Source organism: Strix uralensis, chromosome 1, assembly GCF_047716275.1.
Source record: "Strix uralensis isolate ZFMK-TIS-50842 chromosome 1, bStrUra1, whole genome shotgun sequence".
Taxonomy (NCBI): Eukaryota; Metazoa; Chordata; class Aves; order Strigiformes; family Strigidae; genus Strix; species Strix uralensis.
The window spans coordinates 19,791,327-19,815,498 of record NC_133972.1 but is presented as its reverse complement, the minus strand read 5'-3'; the positions used below and the strand labels follow the sequence as shown (position 1 = coordinate 19,815,498).

Genomic DNA, 24,172 nt, shown 5'->3' with positions numbered 1-24,172 from the left:
GATGGGCACTGGGGCATGTGCGTTGTACTCTTACCCCAGTGCACAGCTGGGATGTCTTCATCTGCAGCTGTGGAGCTAGGAGAGCACACATTGTGGGTACGAAATTAGGCTTCATAGTTTCTTTTCATTTGGAAATAAAATGTAACTGATGTCATTTTCTATTCACATGAAGACAGGATTTTTTGATGAGCATTTCAAGTCATTCTCTTTGTTGCTTTGAAAACTAAGCCCTAGAGAAGATCTAAGACATCCCAAGTTCAGCAGTATCCCTTCAGTCGGCCAGGCAAAGGAAAGCTGCTGTAGTCAGGGAGTGTCCCTATGGTTTGTGACTTCATGGTCTGCTGTCAGGCTTGTAGGCTGCTCCTCAGGCTTGTTCCTTGGGATTTCTTAAATGCAGAGGGTTAGAGCAAGCACTGCACTTTTGGAACATAACCCGTGTCTTCCCAGGATCCTCGCAAAAGTGTCCTTGACTCTTACAGCAAATCTATAAAAAGACGATGTCAGGACAAGTTAAAGCTAATATGTGTTTCTTGCAGAAAAAGAAAAAAATAAGCTTACAAAGTCACAGATTTCTAAAAACCTGTAGGACCAGAACTGCAGTTTGAAACTGAGTTTGTCACTATCAGTGAATAGCAAACAAAGAACGCCAATATAAATGAGATTATATTTAAAAATAAGCATGAAATGTGTACTGGCTGCTTTTTATTGTCATAAAGAGAATGGCCATGAGTAAATAGCCAGTGAAAAATGCTTTAAACAGCATTTCTTTTAGGACTTCAGAGAAAAGTCAGCTTTGCTACTCAGTATTTGTATTACTCCTCCTCCAATTTATCCTCTCTCTGCCTTGTACTTAAGCAATGGATGTTCATTCCTCGCATTCTTTTCTACTTTTCCTGTTTTCTAGGAGAAAAAGACGTGATCATCCTCGGAGATTTTAACCAGGCTCCAGACAGCAGCGACCATGACATCCTGAGGAAGGAGAAGTTCCATCACCTGGTCCCTTCCAGCACCTTCACCAACATCAGCACAAAGAACCCACAAGGGTCCAAGTCGCTGGATAACATCTGGATCAGTCGGAGCTTGAAAAAGGTTTTCACAGGTAGAGTTACTTTTTAGTGAGGTCATGTAACCTTTAGCTGGGTTTAGCGGCGTGTGTCAAATTTGGGCAATATTACTTATCTTTTTCTCCGTGATTCTTTTTCGTGCAGGCCACTGGGCTGTTGTGCGAGAAGGTCTTACAAACCCATGGATCCCTGATAACTGGTCCTGGGGTGGGGTGGCTTCGGACCACTGCCCCGTGCTTGCTGAATTTTACCTGGAAAAGGACTGGAACAGGAAGGAGGTGACACGGAATGGGAACGGGGTGACGGTTGAACGCAACGACTCCCACGCTAAGCATGAACGATGACATGAACTCGAGGGTGCCTCTTCTGCTCCCCAGGGAGCAGTCCAAGGCTCTGTTTTTGCTGGTGGCTCAGCAGCGGAGCAGGACTGCCACCCCCTCTCCCTCCTTCCCGCTCTCCTCCCCACGCCTAGAAAGCATCAGCACTTGATTTTGGTGGCCCTGGCTTTGTGCCCCTCCTGGACAGTTGTGGGGTGTTTCACAGCAGCAGAGCAATCTGCAGCTTTTTTCTGGGGACACAGTGGACACTTCCACGCCTGGAGATTTGGATGAGAATTGTACAGAAAATAAAGTGTACTTTTAATACTGTACAGGATCTTTGCTAAAACGCAGCCAAGCAGGGCTTTGCTGTGAGGGTGAGGGGAGAGTTATTTGCCTCCTTGTAAATGGAGGGAATAAGAGAGGCCCCAAAAAGAGAGACACCGTGGAAATTCTTGGCAAGTCACAAATGCCATTCAACACTTGCAAAAGCTGCCGAAGCTGGTCCCTATGTGACATGAAATGAGGCCTGAGTGGTCCCTCCAGCTCAGCCTGGAGAGGCCCAGTTCCTTCCACAGCCCCATGTGGATGTGGGCACCTGTCATCCTTCCTTTCCTCTCTACTTATGTTCCTGGCAGGGTGCATTTTGCCCCAGAAGGGCTTCCTGGAGCTTGGCTTTGGCTTTTTGTTTGGTGTGCAGCATTTAATGTTGTTTTTTTCCTGCATGCTAGCCGTCAGGAGCTGGGAAACCACCAATTTGACCCTCTGCAGACCCTGGTCCACTTCTCCAGTGCCCTTTGCTTTGCTCCCTGTTGGGGATCTCACAGGAACAGCCCTTGTCCTCTGGCCCTGCAAGTGGCATCAAAGAGAAGATGTAGCTCTGAGTCTTTCTCTAGGAGTCGGTGTTCTGAGGAGGGCTCTACCTCAGGGGGAAATAGGACATACATTGGTGGGAGGTCTATAGATGAGCCCACGTTCACGTGAATACTGCGAAGCCTGACACACGTGTTGCACGGACCTCTGCCTCTCGATTATTTAGGGGTTTTCAATTTCTCCCTCTGGAAGACCAGGCAGTTATGCATCACTTTCCTAAGCTTTGTTGCTGCATGAGCCTGGTCCAGGCACCGCAACAGGGAGTCTGGATACAGCGTGTGGTCATGGTGCACATCGCAGGGATGGGGTCAGCTTCTAAGGAGGTTTGTTTCTGTGCGTATCCTGGGTGGGGAGGACTTCAGTCAGCAAGCTGCCATGACAGAGCCAGGGATGGAGCATTAAATTTGCCACCTACATAAAATTTTTCAAGTAGCGATTAATAAACAGTGACCTAGAAGGGAAACATACAAGGACTGGAAAAAGCAATTCTGAGTGTGAAAGATGCTGAGCTGCCCACTAGCCCAGCGCTTTCTGCTCCAGATGACCGCACAGTTTGCTGCTGAGTGGAAAGGAAAGCTCTCTGGCACAACTCATTGAACTATAAAGGGAAAATGACTCCTGACAGCAATGCCATACCAAAGGAGGTCGTGTAACGGAGGGGTTTAGAGCAAAACAGTATCATGTTCTTGTAGCGTTTTCATTACTTTAACTTTCGGTTAACTTGAGTGGGAGTGTTGATCTGCTCGAGGGTAGGGAGGCTCTGCAGAGAGATCTGGACAGGCTGGAGCGATGGGCTGAGGCCAACTGTAGGAGTTTCAATAAGGCCAAATGCCGGGTGCTGCACTTGGGCCACAACAACCCCCAGCAGCGCTACAGGCTTGGGGAGGAGTGGCTGGAGAGCTGCCAGTCAGAGAGGGACCTGGGGGTGTTGATTGACAGCCAGCTGAACAGGAGCCAGCAGTGTGCCCAGGTGGCCAAGAAGGCCAATGGCATCCTGGCTTGTATCAGCAATAGCGTGGCCAGCAGGGACAGGGAAGTGATCTTAACCCTGTACTCGGCACTGGTGAGGCCGCACCTCGATTCCTGTGTTCAGTTTTGGGACCCTCACTACAAAAAGGACATTGAATGACTCGAGTGTGTCCAGAGAAGGGCAACGAAGCTGGTGCAGGGTCTGGAGCACATGTCGTACGAGGAGCGGCTGAGGGAACTGGGGTTGTTTAGTCTGGAGAAGAGGAGGCTGAGGGGAGACCTCATCGCCCTCTACAACTACCTGAAAGGAGGTTGCAGAGAGCTGGGGATGAGTCTACTTGACCAAGCAACAAACGATAGGACAAGAGGGAATGGCCTCAAGTTGTGCCAGGGAAGCTTTAGACTGGATATTAGGAAGCATTTCTTTCCAGAAGGGGTTGTTAGGTGTTGGAATGGGCTGCCCAGGGAGGTGGTGGAGTCCCCATCCCTGGAGGTGTTTAAGAGTCGGGCTGACCCAGCGCTGAGGGATCTGGTGGAGTTGAGAATGGTCAGTGTGAGGTTAATGGTTGGAATGGATGATCTTCAAGGTCTTTTCCAACCTAGATGATTCTGTGATTCTGTGAACTGAATAAATTCACATGCAAGCACACACAGTTGAGTATTTCAAACAGGTTTTCTGACTATATGCAAAACTAAACCTGGAGGAAGGTGAAATAGGGTGGGTGTGACTCAGGCTGAGGGAGGTTTCACTGACATTGCAAGAGGTTAAGTGAAGGGCTAAGAGTTCAGAGCATCAGACTAAAAATGTATATTTAGTTGCTCAGCATTCCCTGTTAAAAATGGGAGGTGCAGGCATTTGCCCCTGGTCATTAAAGAAGCCAGCGGGAGAGCTTGGTTCCAACTTTCATTCCAGATCCTTGCTGCTGCTCTGTCCTTTGCTACCTGGCACAATTTTGCTGCCCCCCTTAATTTGAGTAGCTCTCACTGGACCCCTGCACACTATAGATGAGGATACAATAGAGTTGCCTTAGTCAAACAAATATCGCATGAGGCAGTGAAATTGCCAAGAACACGCTCACTCACTTGTATCAATTAGTGTTTGGTAGTGTTTCACTGCTATAAATATGTTTGGAGGCTGAAATGACTTTATAGCTCTAGAAATAAAACTTGGAAGGGCCAGATCCTATTTAATCTGCTGCAGGTGTAAATAAATGCAGAGGCACCAAGGCCTAGAGAAGCACCTGCAGTCTCCTGTGTGGGTGGTGGTCTGCGAGCAGTAGCACTCGCAGTTGCAGGAGGGGCCCTGATGAGTTGGCTGATGAGTTGCGTATTAGCATGAGCTGCCAGGGGGGGAAATGAGCTGAGCTGCTCTCCTAACCCATGTGTGAGCTGTGGGGAAGGTTAACGAGGCTGGTTTGTAGCCCAGAGGTTGCTCAGCCCAGCTTGCTGGGAGGAAGCAGGAAGCTCTGGAAAGGTGATTATTTGGTGAACAGAAAGATGTCTTGGAGTGAGATGGGCCCTACAGGGTCAGAGGGAGGAGGATAGAGGAGTTTGATAGCTACGGGTGGAGCTCTGCCTTGCATGGACCAACAGTACAAGGTATGTGCCTGGTTACTTCATGTTGGGAATCAGCTGTCTTGCTGGTTTCACTGGTTTTAAAAAGCTTGCTTTGCTTTGCTTTTTGTGTGTGAGGATGAGGTGGTGGTTGTGAGCCTGATGGTTTTTTGGAGTTCCCAAAAGCACCTGTCATGTTACATTGGTTCAGAAGCCAAAGTAGTGGCCAGCTTCTTCCTGCAACTGTGGGAGCAAACCTGAATAGTAATTTTATTTCAAGATGCTTATAATAGAAGCTAGGCTAGCCCAGCTTTCTGTAGCTGTATTGCCCTGGTAGCGCCAAGGGAGGTGGTAATGATGGAGGTAGCACGGCAACAGTGAGCCTTTTGTGCAAAAGGCCTGATACAGGCTCCACACTTTGCACGTTCTGGGCTCCCCTCAGGAGCCCAAATTTTGTGAGGCTGAGTTCTGCTTTGTAAGTAATGTCACCGACGGCTACAGACTGATTTGGTCTGGGTTTAATTTTTCTTAAGTATAGTCACTTCTGGAAGGCAATTCAGCTCACCTGTGCACAGCAAAGGGTTCTGGAGCTCTTCCCTGCCCACTGCACATGGAGCCTGGCAGCTTTCTTACAGCTAAGTGCTGCCTCTTATCTCCCCTGACACATGCCAGCCTCAGACCTCTCCTGGCCCGGTGACACGGTGACAGCTGATGGGCAGCCCGTGGTCCCTGCGGTGGCTGTGGCTGGTGAGACCCTGCAGTGGTGGCTTCTGCAGGGGAGCTCTGGTCTGTCCTCTTCCTGGCAGCCTCTGAGAGGAGAGGTGGCTCCTAGTGGGGCACGGTTGGGTTTTCAAGTTGTTTCTACCTTTTAGCAGCTGCTGGAATAAGAGTTTAAAGCAGCGCCCTGCTTGCTGAAGCTGAGGGAGGCATGGCTGGTGTTTGGCCTCTCCTCTTTGCTCCCTGTGGTGAAAGCTTTTAAAATATTCACAAATTATTCTCCTTTCCAATTTGCTCTGACCTGTTTGCTTCAGGGCAGAGCCTCTGCTTTGTCCTGTGGGCTTTTTAGGAGGATTTATTTGGCAAATGTCCATTTGGTCACCTGACTTTGCTGTGTTGTTGCATCAAGCAGTGCTGCAAAATGTCTAAAAAAAACCTGAGGAGTAATTTGGAGAGTTGCTAAAAACCTCTGAGAAGCAAATGCAACCAAATAACTGTCCTGGAAATGAACTTCCAAGAACTAGGTCATGGCAGCAGCAGGTTGAATAAATCCTGGTGCAGCAGGGGTAAAAGCTTGATCACACAAGGTAACCAGCCTTGGTCTTGGCACTCTTGAGCCCTCATGGGAATCAGTGCTCAGCATCCCTAGAAAAGGACAGAAAAGGGTCAGCCTAGGGGATTTCGAGGTTTTCCTGGGCATCTAAATGCCTTTTTTTGATAATGAGTTGATTTTTGGTTTTAAAACTGGTGTCTGGAGCGAGCATGCTGGCCACAGGCAGGAGTTGGACATGATGAGAAGCAGAGCTCCCAGGGCAGCAGCTGCTGTTCCCTCCCTGGGGGCACTTCAGGTCATAAATTCAAGCACTCAGAAATTGGGTGGGAATGTCCCATATTTAGGTTATGAGATTTTCATTAGCTGCAGAAAGCAAGGCAAAACCACACAGGCATTTCCTGGCCTTCAACTTTCCAGATTTCACACTTTCATACAGAGTTTCTAGATGGGAAAAACTTCTTAGAAGACCCATGTTCATTTGTTTTTCCAAAGCAAAACACAAAGTTCTCCCCCGTGCAAGGAGTCACACTGACTGTGAAGCAGAGTTCTTGTGGGAAACATAGCGTGCAGCAGCTTTTTTCATTCTCAGAAGAGGTGCAGCAGCAACCCTTTGTGACTCGGGTTCTGTGGGGGTGTGACTGAAGTGCCTGCACAGCTCTCGCTGCCACCACTCAGCAGTCCTGGGCTGTGTCCCACGACCCGAGGGCAGGACGTGACCGCAATGGCAGACGGAGCCCTTGGCCGCCTCTGCCTTGGCCGGTTACTGCTTTGGTTATAAGTAATGTCAGGAGGCTGCAACTCTGTGATCCCGTGCCTCTTATGAGAGGCCACACGTATATAGGACAGTATATAATATAAAGGCACATGTGCATTCAAGCAGACCACTTTATCATCAGGACATAACATGAGATTTTTGTTTGTTTATTTTTTTATGTTTTTAAGTCTTAAGTCATTTTCACCTCCGTATCTGGAAGCAAAAAAGCTCCTGCATAGAATCAAAGTAGGACTTAGTCCAGAGTGCCCACAGGTTACCTGTACACTTAGGAAACATGGGGCTGGGTGACCCTTGGATGACCCATCCTTCTGGTCATCTCAGAACCCTGTGTGATGAGACGTTCCCAGCCTGAGGGACGTCCAAAGGTGTCTCTTTATCAGTTGTGTGAAAGAACAGGCCTTGTTTAAAAAAAAAAATAAAATGGAATGTGCACAGACCTGACTTGCCATATTGGTTAAACTTTGTGTGAAGAGATAACACAAGGAGCACCAGCACCAAACTCTCGGAGCACTTGTGCACCAATTTTTGGAGTGGCCTTGAAGGAAGCTGTTCCTTCTTCAGACCTCCTCCAGCCCCTGGCATGCTTGGTAGCCAAGAGGGGCTGCCTTGCAGCTGGGTGGTTACTTTATGTCCCCCTTCTCTTACTGCTTGAGGTTATCGGCCTGCTCCCATGAAGGTCACTCACAGTATGTACCTGGCTGGGCACTCTTGCATACTCTCATTTGGGGGAAACTTAACCTAATTCTTTCAAATGTAGGACTATTCATTTTCCTAGTAATTTTGTGGTCACAGTACTCGTCCCCTTTGCATGTGAGGTTTCCCCAGCTGCTTTAAAGGAACTTCTCACCCTGTCCTCCTCCACCCAAGTGCTGCCTTGGGTCAGGAAGGTGCCGGAGGAGAAGCGCTTGTGCTTGGTTTCCTCCCTGTGCCTGGGGGGCTGTATGGAGGCGTATCTGGAGACCCAAAGGGCAGCAATACTGGTCGGCTGATACATGCCGTGCTTTTCCCTGTCTGTCGCCTCTGGGACGGAGGGATTAGTACGTCTGCTTGTAGCATCATGCATTGCTTTATGCTTAGAAATAAGCCTGTCCCACCAGGCTGGGGACCTGCTGTTGCTCCTTTCTGTCTTCAGCAGGAAGGCAGCAATGTAACAGGCAGGGCTCCGGGTTGGGAAGGTGTGACCAGAGCTGCACTTAACCACTTTTTTCACTTTAAAAGAGAAGGAAAAATATTTCTTTTGCTTTTGGGACAGGCGAGGACCCATGAAGAAGCCTCAAAGAGTCAGAGAAGGGGAAGGGGATGTGTGAGAGATGTCAAACACATGGGGAGTGGGGGGACAGCAGGAGCATGGCAACAGACAGGCAGGAATGGCACGGGGGCTCCCTGAAGTGACGCACGTCTAGGACATAGCTGCAACATGGAGTGTCCTACGGAAAAAGGGGGAGAAATGTCTAAACAAGGATTATGGGAGCTGGAGGAGTGTGGGGCAGAGAGGAGCTGGGAAAGGAGGAAAGATGGAGATGGGAGAGCAGATGAAGTAAATCACAGCTGGAGGCTTCTCCACATGGTCCTGTGTGTCTGGCGACAAATCTTGCCCAAACCTGGAAAAGCTTCTTTTCTGAAAGCTGTAAAGATCAAAAATACAGGGGACCTCATCTTTAAAATATTGCTAGGGGGAGAGGAGGGAGAAGAGTTTGACTCGTAGATCACATACGGATTTTTTTTGATGAGTGGGAGTGAATTGACTTACTTCCTAGGCTCAGAGATGGATGATGTGGTAGTGAAGGTATTCTTAAGATAAAAAGGAAGGTGAAGGAGTGGGATTAAATAAACACAGCTTGAAGGATGAGTGCTAGAGACCAGGACAAAAATCCAAGCAGGAGACATAGCAAATAAGCTGGAGGAGACAGCCTGACTGATCTCTCGTCGGGATGTGGCATGAGAGGAAATTGGGCCCTAATGTATGTACAGGAGAGCCCCAAGCACAATTTTCAGGGTGCTGCTGGGACAGGGCCTGAACGTGAGCCCAGCTCTGCTATATCCGATGAGCTGTGCAGGGGGGTTGGTGTTGGCGTGTACCCTCTTTCTCCTCCAAAGCCCCCCAGCATCGCACAGGCCAGCGGAGAGGGTCCCTGTGGGGACGTGTCCACCCTGCTCTGACCGTGCACCACAAGAAGGGTACCGTGGCCTGGAGCCAGCCACTCCAGTGTCACCGGCCACCTTTCTCCCACCACCAAGTTTTCTTGGGGAATATTTTTCTCTTCAAAACCATATCTATCCAACCCAATCCCGCTCACTCACGTGAGCCCTGGCTGTGTGGTCTCCATGCACGTTCTTTTCTGCTTCGTACGGTGGCCAGTGTAGTTGTAACTCCAGCCTTGGTTTCTTCATCATCTGCAGAGCTGAAATAACACTGTACTTTGCCCTGTGTGTACAGCTGTGCCTTGAGGTAATCCTGGTGGCATCTTTTTATTATTGAATCAACGTAAATGAATGGGTTTAAAATACAATATCCAGATTTTCTGGATTTAATTTAATATAGACTTCCAGTTGTGAAAAGTCTATAATTGTTCAGCAATGCCAAAATATGTTCTCCCCTGTGTATATTAAAGATACACAATCTCATTTTAAACTGCATACTGAAAAGAACTCAACTTCTTAATTTGGTGCTAACTTATTATGAAAATTAAGACACTTTTAAATGAACACTTCCTTTAAAACCCCCAATTGTTCTAGCTGTTTCCTTTTGCTTTTCTCTTGGCTTAGACAGTGCCTCTTTCAACTTCCACCCTGACTCATGTGTTGTCAGACTTCCATCTGGTTTCCAGCGTAAATGATTTCCAGCTTTCCCTCCTCACCAGGCAGGCAGGAGCATCACTGAGATCCTTGGTGCTGGAATTGCTCCTGGAACTGCAGGGCATCCAGCTTCACAAGGCTGGCACCTGAGTGCTGGAAAAAGGATTTCAGAGTTCAGTAGTCCTGCAGATCACCTGTAACAAATGTGAAATTTATTCAGTACTGAAATACAAGGCTTGAGCGTTGCTTCATGCTGCTGACGCTGTAGAAGGGGTATCTGGGATGCACTGGGTGAGAAAGAGCAGTGGTGATTTGGGAGCCTGTGGAGGTGGGAGATTTCAGGCTGTGTTTTCCAAACTGGCTAGCAAGGGAGGGGGAATGTAATGCAATAATATTTAGCTATCTCACAAGGCACATCAGCTAGTGACTTTTAAAGTATTTCCGTTAAAAAGAATCCACAACCCTTAAATGTTATCCTTACTTATACGTGAGGGAGCTTAACCATAAGGAGATGACAGGACTCCCTGAAGATAAGCAAGCATGTTTTATAATGTGAGAGGGGACACAAAGCGGGGGAGGGACAGGTGTGGATCCAAGTGTTAAAGTGGAGCATTTGGAGTTGCCATTTCCCACATGGATGGCTCTGAGAAACACATCACCGCAAAGTGGCTCCGATGATGCCTCAGACCATATCCTAGAAAAAGGGAGGGTGTGTAATTTCCCTGTGAGCAGCCAGGCCTTCTGACAGAGCAGAGGGAGCTGTACCCAATGTAAGGCTTCATCAGACCCTTCATGACTCCAACCCCAAGTTTTTCAAAACTGTATCAGGAAGCCATCTTTTCCATGCACAGCTTGGGATGTCAAGCTAGCTGCAGAGCTAATGCCGCTGAAAGAGAGTAATGCTCTCACACAGTATGATGTAACACTTCAGTACTCTTGTCTCTGTCATTCTTTCATTTATCTTTATTTGTAAAAGTTGTATAAAATACCTTTCAAAATTGGTCTGGTGAGACTGGGAAGCTTCTCCAATGTTGACCAGGTTTCTGTATAGGAATAACGTAGAAGTAGCAAGATGTGGATACACAGCAAAGCAAATGAGCCAGACTGCTGGGAAAGGCTGTCGTCACATCACTGACATCGTGACACTGTGAAGTGACGCGAGCTCACGTGGACCGCTGTCCGTACGCTTTATTACAGAACTTCAGTATCATGACTTAGTAACCAGCCTCTTCACGGGACGGGGGCGGGGGGAATCAGGAGAAGTTACAAAAGCTACACTTCAAAATTTGAAACACTTTTACAAAGGAGGAAGGACAAATCTGATGCTGAAAACAGAAGCTGACAGCTTCACCAATTGCTACAGTATTACTTTGATACTGACCACTTCCAGACTCCAACCTTGCACAAGGTAAATCTGTTTCTGGAATAACGAAGAACAGAAGTTTGATGGCACGTACTGCTTTGACAAAAATGTGATGAGGGTCTTCGTGTAAAGCAAAAAGGCCTGTAGTAGCGTTTAGGGCTCAGAGTGGTAAAGGAGTCAACTGGCTGTTGGACAAAGGGCTGTAGGCATGGTATTTTGTGGCAAAGGCAGGGTGACTAGCACAGCCTCCTGGTTTCAAGAACACACTATGTACACACACTTAGATTATAAAACATTACTGCTGGGGGAGGAGGAAAAGCACTTTGATTATATAGAAGTCACTGGAGGAAGGGAGGGATCTCTCCTGTAAGAAGAAAATCAGTTCAGAATTGTCCCTTTCATACAGGACTGGCCCTTTTGCATGGCCCTGGGCCAGAAAAATGAGCCAGATTCTTCCATAGTATAGCTCAAACAATCTCTGCCCAATTTACTCCAAAGAGAGCTTTTGACTGTAACGTTTGACTCAGCCTTAGTCGTGTGTGGCTTTCTTGCTGCTTCTGGCAAAGGAGCCAAAGCCTGGAGCACGTGGGTGCGTGATGAAAATGGTTCCTGTCAGGCTGCTGCAACACCGTGTCTCCTGGGCACAGCAAAAAAACAAAGCTGGGCAGGCAAATTCACCAGCGATCAAACCAGACAGCCTGAAGGGGGCAAGGAGAGAAAGAGGGCTTTTATTTCAGGCTACAGAGGCTGAAAGGCTTTCAGCTCGTGAACAATACTGACAATACAAAATTAAGGCTGCTGCGAGCAGTTCTTGGTCCCTGCTTTGAAAATAACCAAATTTAGTAAATTTATGCTTGTTGAGTGCATTTTCTTTTTCGAAGCAGCCAGCCAGCCAGCTGCTGCAAATGCACCTGCAAAACTATCTAAAAGGCAGCTGCTTTTATGGGATTATTTAAAAACCTTCAGACCTCTTAGCCAACTGAGAGCGCTTCCTCACAGATTTTCCTGGGGATCAGAAAATGTGTTCTCAAGACCTTGCTGTCATGGCTGGTAAAGCCCTGGGTGTAAAATAAGGTGGGAGGGTTTTTCCATCCATTTCATTAAAGAACAGGATAAGCAGGGAGGGAGGGATACCAGGGCTCAGGTCCATGCAAATGTGGTGTGGAGGAAACCTTGGCTCCATCTATCCACATTATCCAATGCCAGGCTTGTTACCAGTGGGCCAAGGCACAAAAGGAAGAAATAGCAGAAGCCCTGTCCAAAGCTCTCCCTAGTTCCTGCCCAGCCTCTCCTACCATAGCTGCTTCCCAGGAGTTCAGAGGAGCCCTGATAAAATCCCATCTACTAAAACAAAACCCTTTGTCAGAATACTTATAGGTGCAAAATTTGCTTCGGTAATTCCATAATACTCTGGAATCAGAAAATGCAGCTTACGTAGTTAAGTCCTCCTTGAGCCATCTAAGCTATTTATCATGTGACCAGCTGTGCCTTACAGTAAGGTGCTTTCTCCTCTTTGTTCTGGATATAGCACCGGCAGTTAAAACAGAGGTAAGGTTGCTTCAGAGTGGTGCAGCACTTCTGCTGGAACACAGGAATAGGGCACTTGTGAGTCTTCTTTCCCCCCCATTCACATCTTGTTTCTTCTATGAGCTCTGCAAGCTCAAGCTTGCTGCAGCATGGAGGTACTGCTCCAAAAGTTGACTTGACCCTCTGTAGGCTCAGGTGACCCAGAGAAGAAGTGGGTATTGCCTGCTGTGCTGAATCATGTCCCTGTGTTCCTGAATGTATTTAAAATATGTAAGTCATGAAATCACAGTTCTGCCCAATCCTTCTTCCAAAACACTGCCATGTTGAACTTCCCAGATATGCTATGCTGGTCCTCAAAGGAGGGAGACCCTTTCCAGAATTCAGCGTCCCAAAACATGCACTATACAGATAAAGCTGTGGAACAGTGTAAATTTTTGAGGGGATAAAGGGGGATAACTTTGCTACCTGCTTACAGTCATTAAAACAGCAATACCTATCTTCTTTTTTTTTTTTTTTTTTTTAAAATTCTAAGTCTCCCAGTAAAAATACCCAAAACTTTTTATAGCGTTACAGAGCTTTGATCCTATGGCACAAAGACCTGCTTCTGTGCACTGTGTTTTTAAACTTTCTTTTTTCACTGCAATAAAGACCAAATGGGAGTTACACAGACAGTGATGTAGCATAATCTACAGCAGTTCTATTGCTATGAAAGCTATGACCAAAGACAGGGCAAACACAAGTGAACTAAGGGGGAATTTCTCCTCTTTTTCCTTTCCTCCACCTCTAAACCCGGGTGGGAGAAGGCAGTATATTACAAAAGACAGTGTCAAGCGCTATACCTGGCATACAAAGCAGAGTACATGATTGGACAGATCACTGCAAAGGAATTCCTAAGCCAAATTTTTAAAAATGCACAAACCCCTTAAAAAATAATCAGTATACAATCACAATGCAAAAGGAACTCAAAGGGGCTTTTTCTGAATTCCACGTATTCTGGCCACCCTTCCCTCCCACCCCTCCCCTCATAAATCCATTTTCGCAAGCTCTGGGAAGTCCAGTTCTACATCCTCACAGAGTAAGTGAATGGTGAACTAATACTGTTAATTTATGAGATCCTGGAGCTCCTCATCAGTCAGCTCATTGACTTCCATGATCTTTTCCAAGTGCTCCATATACCGGGCATGGTCTTGCAAAAAGTGCGGTACCCTCATGTTCTCAATCACAGCTAATCCTTTCAGGCGGTCCACATCCTCATACGAGATCTGTAAGGAAGGACATGGGTTAATTTTGCACCACAGTCCTGTTATTTCTCTGCTACAATCTAAATCATCTCTTGTAGATGAGAAAAGATTTCAGAGCAGGGGGATTTAAAAGCTTGTGAGAATCCTTTGAAAACATGAACAACTGTTTGTCTCAGTGGAAGATGCAAAAAAAAAAGTAATTTTAGCAAATGCATCCATACTTCCCGATTCTGCTTTTGAGTCAGTGAACAGACTCGTAGGAACCTGAATGAGAATGACCTGTACAGCAGCTGCAGGAATAGAGGGAAAGGGTGGAGCACATATGGGTCTTGGAGTCTTTTCTCAAAAAGGTGGAAAGATTAACATAAGAATGGAAAAAACACTGTGCCAAAGACTGAGGAACTAGAAAGGGAGTGCAGCACAGGTATGGCACAGGAAGCAGGCAGGCTCTGGCTTTGGGAAAGGCATGGTGCCAGCTGACCTGAACTCTCCTGTTTTCATTTTCACAATCCAATGTGCTTATGCAAAGCAGACTAAAATGCACCTCTACTAACTAACTACAGCATGGGTAACCCTTAAACATCTCAATTTTGTTTTATTTTTTCCCATTCAATAGCAGGGCAGAGACTGGGTTTGCCTCTTGGCATCAGATCCTTCTGGGTATAGGTGTGCCACTCTCAAATGTTTTCCAGCTACTACAGGGTCTACTACTCTTTTTCTAATGAAAGCTGAGATTTTTCTCCATAGTCTTATGATTCTAAGAGCTAGGACTTCAAGTCTTGAGCTCACAGTAGCTCAAGGTGCTGTGAATGATGGTGCAGAAAGGATGAATGCTTTGACTGTGCAATCGCTACATAAGCTGCCCTGCAAGCACAGAACAGGACTCCTTGGGCAGCAATCCAGTGTGATGAAATTTATGTGGTTGCTGCTTTGTCTACAAGCTGCGTGTTCGGGGCACCCTACAGACAGAAGCATATGTACTGGCAAAAACCACATGCCTGGCTGTGCTTACTAACTGGCACATCCTATTTCCTCACAGCAGGCTTGTGCCAGGTGGCTTGAGAGTGGAGCCTGCTCCTTCCAGCCTTTTTACCCCATGTTTCTTCTGAGGAGTGAAGCACAGCTCAGTGAGGTTTCCCTGGAAACAGCCTGCCCTCTTAGAAGGTGATGGTTTCTCTTCAGAAAAGATTAAAGTCAGCATGAATGACTCACCAATGTGTAAAGGGCATGGAAGGGGTCTCTGGAAAGACAGGATGGTCTAATCCAGATTGCTAAACCTGACCCATAGAGGCAGTCAGATAGGTGCGTATCTTACTGATGATAGTGGGAACAAAGTCTGCAAAGAGAATGAATTGGCATCCGAGAACACGTGTGTTTTTCTAGCTGCAATGACAAGATGCATCCTGATTAAAAAAATGAACATACACCCATGCCCAGGCTTACTCAAGTCACTAAGATACTGCTGTTTGAAGATGGTGTGGCATTACACCTGATTAATGTATTTAGAAGCTGATACGGAGGAGCTATACAAAATCATACCATCTCCTCTCAGTCTGGAGACACAGCACCAAATGAAATTAAATATTGACCTTCCCTTCTGTCCCAACTTTGAATTCTACCTCTTTTCTGTCCAAACAAAGGAAAGAAAAAGAACCTTGTCCCCCTCATATTTATGTTCAGGGGTTTCTGTTACTGCTGCACCCAAGAAACAAGTATCTGTGATCTGAGGCATGGTTTGAATGGGATGTTTTCCCCCCAGTCCCTGCAATTGCTAAAAAATGACAAAAGTTGGCATCCTGAGGAGATCATAAACATAATCTCATCCTACTGTGGCAACAGCTTGTTTTCCTTACCACAAAATCATTGTACTAATTAAAAAAGACTGAGGCTAAAACAGGCTTACTTAGACTCTTTGTAATGTGTTCACATTCTTGGGAAACTCAATAGAAGGTGACATTTTGCTGCTTTTGCTTTTTAAAACTCTGGTAATTATGCCATACTGAAGTGCACCCAACATCCGCATTCTGTTTCTCTTTAATACCACTTGCATGTGATTAGTACATGTATGTTTTACAGCGCTTCCCATATTCGATTCTTTCCTGCTAAAACTGCTCCTTCTAAGAAGCATCTTTTCTGAGGCTTCAAGCTCTTTCCTTAGTCGGTTCAAGGTATGCTGAACAGCTTGCATGTGTTCTGTTTCCACACACTGCTCTCTTCTACACTGTAAGTAATGTCAGAGAAGCATCAGGAAGGCACAGCTGCCTCCATCAGGGAGATCTCTAGCACTCAGATGAGAATAGAAAACACAGAAACCTCAGCATGGCTCTGTCTGAAGTACATTCACTTGAGAAATCAGTGCTCTGATTTTACAACTGTGTTAACTACCTACTAAAGCACAAAGGCTATTTGTTGTCAGCAATATAGTTGACTGTTTTCATTTCCTATTATGTTCATACCTTTATTGCATTTGCAATGAAATTATGCCCAAGGTGATGGGCATATTTTGAATATGCTGAGAAAGATGAGCTCACATGTTACAATACAACACTGAGAACCTTCAAAAGGCAACGAAAATTTTCCCGCAAAATGCTGGGCTTCCCTATGTTTAAATCCTGTGTGTTTTCTTCTAACCTGGAAGACATGCCAGCTGACCTTAATACACCCTTTGGAACAACCTGATCCTCCTATTCCACCCTAAACAAACAAATAAATCACCCTTTAGAGTGCTGATAAACTCGTAATAACCACAGGCTAGATCTCAGTCCAAGTTTCATATTTCTCTACACTCACAGAACTTGTTTTTCCTGATGGAGATATTGGAGCGGGCCCCATGAAGGGTCACTAAGATGATTAAGGCATTGGAGCATCTCTCCCATGAGGAAAGGCTGAGAGAGCTGGGACTGTTCAGCCTGGAGAAGAGAAGGTTCAGGAGATCTTGTCAGTGTGTATAAACACCTGAGGGGAAGGAATGACAGGGAGTCGGGCTCTGCTCAGCAGTGCCCAATGGCAGGGCAGAATCTCAGAATCACAGAATCATCTAGGTTGGAAAAAGACCTTGAAGATCATCCAGTCCAACCATTAACCTCACACTGACAGTTCCCAACTACACCAGATCCCTCAGCGCTATGTCAACCCGACTCTTAAACACCTCCAGGGATGGGGACTCCATCACCTCCCTGGGCAGCCCATTCCAACACCTAACAACCCCTTCTGGAAAGAAATGCTTCCTAATACCTAGTCTAACCCTGCCCTGGAGCAACTTGAGGCCATTCCCTCTTGTCCTATCGCTTGTTACTTGGTTAAAGAGACTCATCCCCAGTTCTCTGCAACCTCCTTTCAGGTAGTTGTAGAGGGCGATGAGGTCTCCCCTCAGCCTCCTCTTCTCCAGACTAAACACCCCCAGTTCCCTCAGCCGCTCCTCGTACGACATGTGCTCCAGACCCTGCACCAGCTTCGTTGCCCTTCTCTGGACACGCTCAAGTCATTCAATGTCCTTTTTGTAGTGAGGGTCCCAAAACTGAACACAGGAATTGAGGTGCGGCCTCACCAGTGCCGAGTACAGGGGTAAGATCACTTCCCTGTCCCTGCTGGCCACGCTATTTCTGATACAAGCCAGGATGCCATTGGCCTTCTTGGCCACCTGGGCACACTGCTGGCTCCTGTTCAGCCGGCTGTCAATCAACACCCCCAGGTCCCTCTCTGACTGGCAGCTCTCCAGCCACTCCTCCCCAAGCCTGTAGCACTGCTGGGGGTTGTTGTGGCCCAAGTGCAGCACCCTGGCATTTGGCCTTATTGAAACTCCTACAGTTGGCCTTGGTCCATCGCTCCAGCCTGTCCAGATCTCTCTGCAGAGCCTCCCTACCCTCGAGCAGATCAACACTCCCACCCAACTGGGTGTCATCTGCAAACTTACTGAGGGTGCACTCGATCCCCTCGTCTAGATCATCAATAAAGATGTTAAACAGGAGTGGCCCCAAAGGGCAAGAGGCAATGGGCACCAGTTAAAATGCACAAAATTCCAACTGAACACAAAACACATTTTTATGGTGAGGGTGGTAAAACACGGGCACAGGCTGCCCAGAGAGGTCACGGAGTCTCCATCAGTGGGGATATTCAAAGCCCAACTGGACATGGTCCTGGGTAACCTGCTCTAGCTGACCCTCCTTAAGCATGGGGGTTGGACTAGATGATCTTGAGAGGTCCCTGAAGACCTCAACCAATTTGTGATGCTGAAAGCAGGCACTGCTCTTATACACAAATTTCCAGTTTGATTGCAGAAGACGTGTGCAACAAAAACATTCAGAGTAGACTTTAAGATCCCTTGATTTTAGAAGTTGTAAAGTCAAGCACTTATAAATTATCATACTGCTAGAATTAAATTGCTTGTAGACCCTTAATATGGATGTGTTGCCACGTGGATTATAGTGGAATCTATAAATATATGAGGAATGACTTATTATGGTTTTGAAGTGGCTTGAGAATCCTGCAGATTCCCTGAAGATAGAAGGGGATAAAGCAGCCAGGAACTGTATGTGTTCAGTAGTTTAGCAGGCAGAGGCTGTGTGGAGTTAAGCAGGCTTAAAGGAAAAGGAAGTTTCAGAGAATAAGGTTGCAGAGACTTCTTTAACAGTGTGATTTTATTTTCAGAGCTTCCTAATTTGGTTCAGTTACCTAAATAGCTCTGCTCACCAATACGGATGTTTCTAACACTAAAGGCAAAACTTCTTAAATGTGGACCAAAACCTTCTATCATAATATGCCACTTCCCTTTATCGCCCATGACTGCCAAGGAGGCAGAAGTGCTCTAAATGCAAGCCTAACATCAATTTAGATCCTGGTTTATGTGAGTACGAACTGTGGAAATTTAGCAATCCAAGGATTTGGTTAAGGAAGTGTGACAAAGTTTTTGCACTTCTTAGTATGTTTTAGAGAACAAATAAGCAGTGACAGTTAGAATGGACATAAAATATGTTCTGTGAACGTAGAAATACCATATTTTCTGGGGAAAAAAAACCAAACTGGTTTTTGAAAAACATCAGAGGTGCCATCAGTGACAGATATTTGAGATTAAAAACTCTTTGTGGTGGAGGGGGATGCGTTAGCATCAAATGGTTTATTTTGTTTTCTGCTAGGACCACCACCTTATCTAGCACCTGTCCTGCTTGCCCAAGGCAGTCTGTTGTACTGCAAGTCAGATAAGTACCCTGTAAAGGGAGGAAAGGAAAGTCTGAGAAATACAACCATAAAATCTTAATCTGATAAGTGAGGAATGAGGAAAAGCTGGTAGAAATTTTTAGAACCTCAAAATATTTGTAACTTGCACTGTGTAATAATACAAGGTGCTGTACAGAACAGAGATTTCTAGATCAAAGTAAAACAGAGCACAATGACTCACAGCTCTTTACAGGCAGGCTTGTTGAAATGATAAAACTGTACCCTTTGTTAAGAATGAGTCCACTCACCTTTCCAAGGGCTGTTAGAAGATGGAAATCAATGGACTCCCTGTATCTCAGGATTCGGAGGATGCCATCCAAGTACACCTGATCCTTATTGAAACAGCCTAAAAGGAATCAAGATATGTTGCACTCTATCAGGGTTTGTTCAAGGCATATTCTCAGAAGCCATTATGAGCAGAACAATTTTATTTTTAAAAACTAGATATTTATATCCCAGACTTTGAAAACGTTCCCAAAATGTAACGAGAAGGCTAAACCCACTAGCTAGAGAAAGAAATCAAACACAGAAGATGGTGTATGTGAATATCCACAGCAACATTACATCTCTTGTAACAAACGTGAAAGGAGGTCAAACTGGGAGTATGGACTTTTTCATGGTTTTGCAATTTACATTCCCACTTCCAACAAAAAAAAATCCATTACTGCTTCATTTTGAAAGTCTCATGGATGTGCACTTTCAGCCTCCTGCTGCCTCATTTGAGAAAGTACAGAGTCCCACTTCTCCCTTTTGCAAAGGTTTTACTGTTTGACATGATGAAGGAGCTCTGTTCTGAAAACCTCCCTGAAGTACAAAAATAGAGAAGAAGATAGGGAACCCACCTGGTTGTGATGTGTCAGTCCACCCTCTCTTGGCTCGTACGCAGTAATCCCACCTGGTGTTGGGGTCCTTGACAAATTTCCCCACGTCCTGGAAAAGCTGACTGAAAGACATTTGGCTGGCCTGATATACTGTGTAGTAGAGCAGGGCAGCTCTCCAGAGAAAAGGGTCTTTGCGGAACAGGACACTGTGAATGCTCGCTAGCCCCTCTTCTGTAGGGTTGATTGGTTTTAACCCGTGTTTTCTACGTCCGTTCCAGTTGCACCAAGGCTGGCTGTTGTTGTTAAAACCCCGAAAATAATGAGTTCCTGAAAAGAAAGGAATATGGGATTTAGAACAGTAGCATCTAATGATTAAAAAGAAATTATAAAATATGGAATGAGATGCCCATTTCAGAACTCTGAACTGGTAGGACCGAGCACTGGGAAAAGTGCCAACTTTAGTTAGCCTTGTCTACAACAGAGAATTTTGTCAGAACTGATTACATGGTGCAATTATTAATCTGCTGACTGCAGGTGGCAGTCCCAAAAATGCCTAAGGAATACAAGTGTTAGCAGGACTTGAGTTCCCAAATCCGTGGAAAGGAATTTACGAAAGCGTCTCTTGTGCTGAATGCCTCCAGCATAGGCTAGGCATTGTCGTGAACAGAAGGAAGGAGAATCAAAGTAAGGGGGCAGAAATGTTGCCTCTTGAAGGTGATTAAACAGCCCTGCTACAGCCTTAGAAGAGGCTATGTCCCCTGACAATGGGAGTAACAGTGGTCCAAGGCAATTGCAGGGTTTATTCTCCAGTTGAAATTCAGGTACTAGCCAAGTTTATCTAGTTTTCATGTACTTCATTAAAACAGATTCCCTGAAAAGTTTGTAGAACTTTTCCATGGGGCTGGGCCAACCTTCTATAATGCAAAATCAAGGCAATCTTACACCGGTTTAGTGGTTGCTGGGTAAATTCTTCATACCTAAAGCATGCCTACGTTTGCAAGCAGTGCAGCATAACAGAAGCAGATTTGTAAAGTGAAATGGCTGGTGCTGAGGTTGAGGTCACACTATTTTTATTTCCCTTTTTTTTTTAAACTCCAGACTAGCTCTAAATTGCTCTCATGAGCAAAGTGACACTGAGCAGCAGCAGCACAGAACGTATGCCCTGGAGCATAGCCTCTGGGCTAGCATAATCTGAAAGGATTTCACTTTGCCTGCTCCAAGATCCCTTTGGCATGTGAACCTCAGTGCAGTAGGTGGGACTAGCTGGTAGACTCACTTCAAACCCTCGCTCCTAATCTGACCTAGAATGATAATATACGTGAACTCTAGGAATCCTCAAGTGAATTATCTTCCTTTTACTGCATGCTGCAGTGATAAATAGGTTTCTCCTTCCCTTTAGCACACCTACAGCAAAGGTTCTTTAGACAAGGACGTTCCCTCCTTCTGTATATGTACAGTGCCTGGCCCATCACTGCAAAATAAGTAAGAATGCATGCAAGTACTCCCCTTTGCCTGAAGAACTGATGTCATGCTCGTACCAATTTCATGTCTCAGCATCCCTTCCAGCCAGTGCTCTCGCGCAGTGGAGATATTGATCGTGAGAGTGGGACGGCCGTTCACCACTGTCATTGAGGCTCGAGATAGCAGGTCCTCCGTGAGATGGACCACAATCTGAAGATGAGAGAGTTCAGGTAGCAAAGAGCTCTCTTCTCGCTCCTGTTCCTGCTTTTTCCTTCAGCCCTTCCATTATTTAATTTCTCTTTGGTCCCTTGCCCTTCAGAACTCTCCCTTGTTCCCAGCAGTCGCCTATGAGAGACACCTCTGACTCCCCTCAGCTGTCCTAGTCACCCGTGTTGCTGACAAAACCTCAGATTTTAGTGGGACTTAGCATGAGGATTAAGATAGACAGACATGAGACTGCAAAATTTAATACAGTAACACTGACTCGATTTGGGGGTTAGGGAACAATCATATGCAGAGTAAATTAGAGAAAATTCCATTTTTTAACTGTGTCTAATTATCCTGGTATTACTGAGAACTGAAAAATATTAGACAAACACAAATAAATTGACTAGGTATCCATATACCTAACTGTCTGAAACCTTTTTAGTTGCAATTCTGAAGCCACATGAATGAGAGAGGGAAGCACTGTGTACTTTTTTTCCTGATGCATGACACAGACTTGAAATATTATTAAAATACTGGTATGGCTTTGGTTTGTTTTATACAGGAATGTAGTTCTTGTTTTCCTCTTGGAAAATTGGTAATCAAAACAAAAACTGCCAGAGAAGAAAAATAATGTATATGGATATATTTTGCTATTTGAATTTAAAAAGACTTTTTAAACAAGACACTGGAAGGAAGAAGAGAAACTCTGTTGAAGACTAAGCACCTTTCCCTCTTCATGTAATGCCTAAAGAAACAGTAATGCTCAGAAGAGTACAAGGGAGAGTACCTACAAGAGAGGTAAATTTTTTTTCATATCAAAGTTAACAAAAAAGGAACCAGGTATCAAAGCCATTAACGTGACACTTCTCTGTATTCAAAACCCACCATTCAGCTTCAAGTTCAACAGCAAACAATCAGTCCCATAAAACTCATATTTAACATGCAGGAAAGACGGGTAAATCCCAAAGCATTTAAAGCATGGGTACCACTTAGCTTTATTAACATCTCTTCAACTGGAGAGAGTATTTGCATAATATTTTAGACCATACTAAGCATGATGTATTAACACTATTTTTGCAGAGAAAGTAAAGCATTTCATTAAGAAGGACATAAGATGTTTTATAAGAGTGTAGGATCCTGCTTCCATGAAGACAAACCAAGACAAAAATGAACGCAAAGGGAGATAAAAGCACAGCAAAGACCAAAAATATAATTTTTTTCTGTTTGCTCTAAACTGTAGTTTCACAGCCTCACTCTTAGAAACACAGGTAAAGTCTGCTATCAGTGTCAAATTATAGTCTCCCAAAAAGATGTGATGAGTTTAACAGTTTCTCCTAATAATATTATGTTTACTAATTAAACCTAGTTTCTGGGAAAATAATTTTTGTCTCTTGATCTCCCATTCCAGACTCCTCTTGCTCGCTGCCAGTGATCTCACCCAAGTCTTAGATTGTGTCAGCTGGTGTTTTCATTTGGAATAATTATCTTTTTATACATTCAATTTCATCTGACTCTTCCAAGCAATTCTACGTAACTCAGTCAAGTGGGCTTTTAAAGTCCTGAATATAGGAAATAATTTTTTTGCACAGAACTCTAAAAAAATTAGATGGGTGAAGTCAGGAAAATCCAGCACTCAAACCAACTCAACAAGCCAACCTCTTTCAGACATTTTAAATCATTTATGTCACTTTCATTTGTGTTGCTTCTTATAAATCAGTCTCTTGGGCTGCTGGTTATTTTTCTTGGCCTTTTCTTAACTCTTTCCTTTGGTGTGAATAATTTGACACAAGAGAACGGATGGCAGAACTGATGAATAAATGGAAATGTGCTAGTCTCCAAGTAGCTGAAAAAAGGAGGGAAGGAAGGGTGTCATTCTTGGGCACTCCCATAAGAGGTGAACTTAAGAACAAGCATATATGAATCAGGAAACAGGCTCAGAGAGACGGCTGAAGCATTCACAAGGAATCTGCATCATTTCAATTGTTCAAAAATTAGACTGGGCACAGCCATGAGAAAAATATGATGTAAGGAATATTCTTGTAATTGTGGAGGAAAGGCCTCCCAGATGGTCTCTCAGGTCCATCCATCTGTAATTTCTAAGATCTAGATAAATGTTTCTTTCCTGATACAGTGTGTATGACTTACCTCACCAAGACAGCCTTCTTTCACCATGTATTTCCTGACATGATTCCAGATCCTACTTTTGGTCAGCAAGCTGCCTCCAGTGGCCTGTTCAAATTTTTCATAGCTTCCGTATTTCTGCAATGTCCGCTCCATAATGTTAATGGACTATAAAATACAAAAGCATAGCAAATATGAATGCAGTAAGGCCCCTGTGTCAGACTGGCATGTGCATTCTTTGTCTCCCTCTCAATCTCTGTTTTTAAAAAATCTTTCTTCTTTTTTTAACTCCCTGGGAGTCACTATCAAACTGTAGTCATAGAGGCTGACGTGCTCTGTAATCAATTTATACCATCTTCAGACATACATTAATGCCAAAGTACTGAAAAAATGTTCTGACCAACTCCTCTTGGACCCACATACATCAGCATGACACAGATGATTATCAGTCTAGTGAAATAATACCCATTTTCTCTTTAATTTTGGGAATGTTATGCAACTGCCTTGTAAATCAGACATAACAGGTCACAAGGACATTTGCGGTTTAAGTTGTCAGCATGTTTCTTTTTATGATTTTCCAACGAAGTTTACAAAGATCA

General features: G+C 45.1%; 2 protein-coding genes across 3 annotated transcripts in view; one reads left to right on the top strand and one right to left on the bottom strand.

The window, feature by feature from the left end:
• The window catches only part of EEPD1 (endonuclease/exonuclease/phosphatase family domain containing 1), a 69,386-nt gene extending 67,673 nt beyond the window's left edge, over positions 1–1,713 (top strand). The window contains exons 6-7 of the mRNA XM_074858534.1: positions 905–1,099; positions 1,209–1,713. Of these exons, the coding sequence (XP_074714635.1) occupies positions 905–1,099; positions 1,209–1,408 (395 nt within the window). The 3' untranslated portion in view covers positions 1,409–1,713. The remainder of the gene's footprint in view (positions 1–904; positions 1,100–1,208) is intronic.
• Positions 1,714–10,554: 8,841 nt separating this feature from the next.
• The window catches only part of MATCAP2 (microtubule associated tyrosine carboxypeptidase 2), a 30,390-nt gene continuing 16,772 nt past the window's right edge, over positions 10,555–24,172 (bottom strand). For both annotated transcript variants that reach the window (XM_074858548.1, XM_074858557.1), the window contains 5 exons: positions 23,598–23,741; positions 21,323–21,455; positions 19,806–20,111; positions 19,212–19,309; positions 10,555–13,770 (listed from right to left, as the gene is read on the bottom strand). In XM_074858548.1, the coding sequence (XP_074714649.1) occupies positions 13,609–13,770; positions 19,212–19,309; positions 19,806–20,111; positions 21,323–21,455; positions 23,598–23,741 (843 nt within the window). In that variant the 3' untranslated portion in view covers positions 10,555–13,608. The remainder of the gene's footprint in view (positions 13,771–19,211; positions 19,310–19,805; positions 20,112–21,322; positions 21,456–23,597; positions 23,742–24,172) is intronic.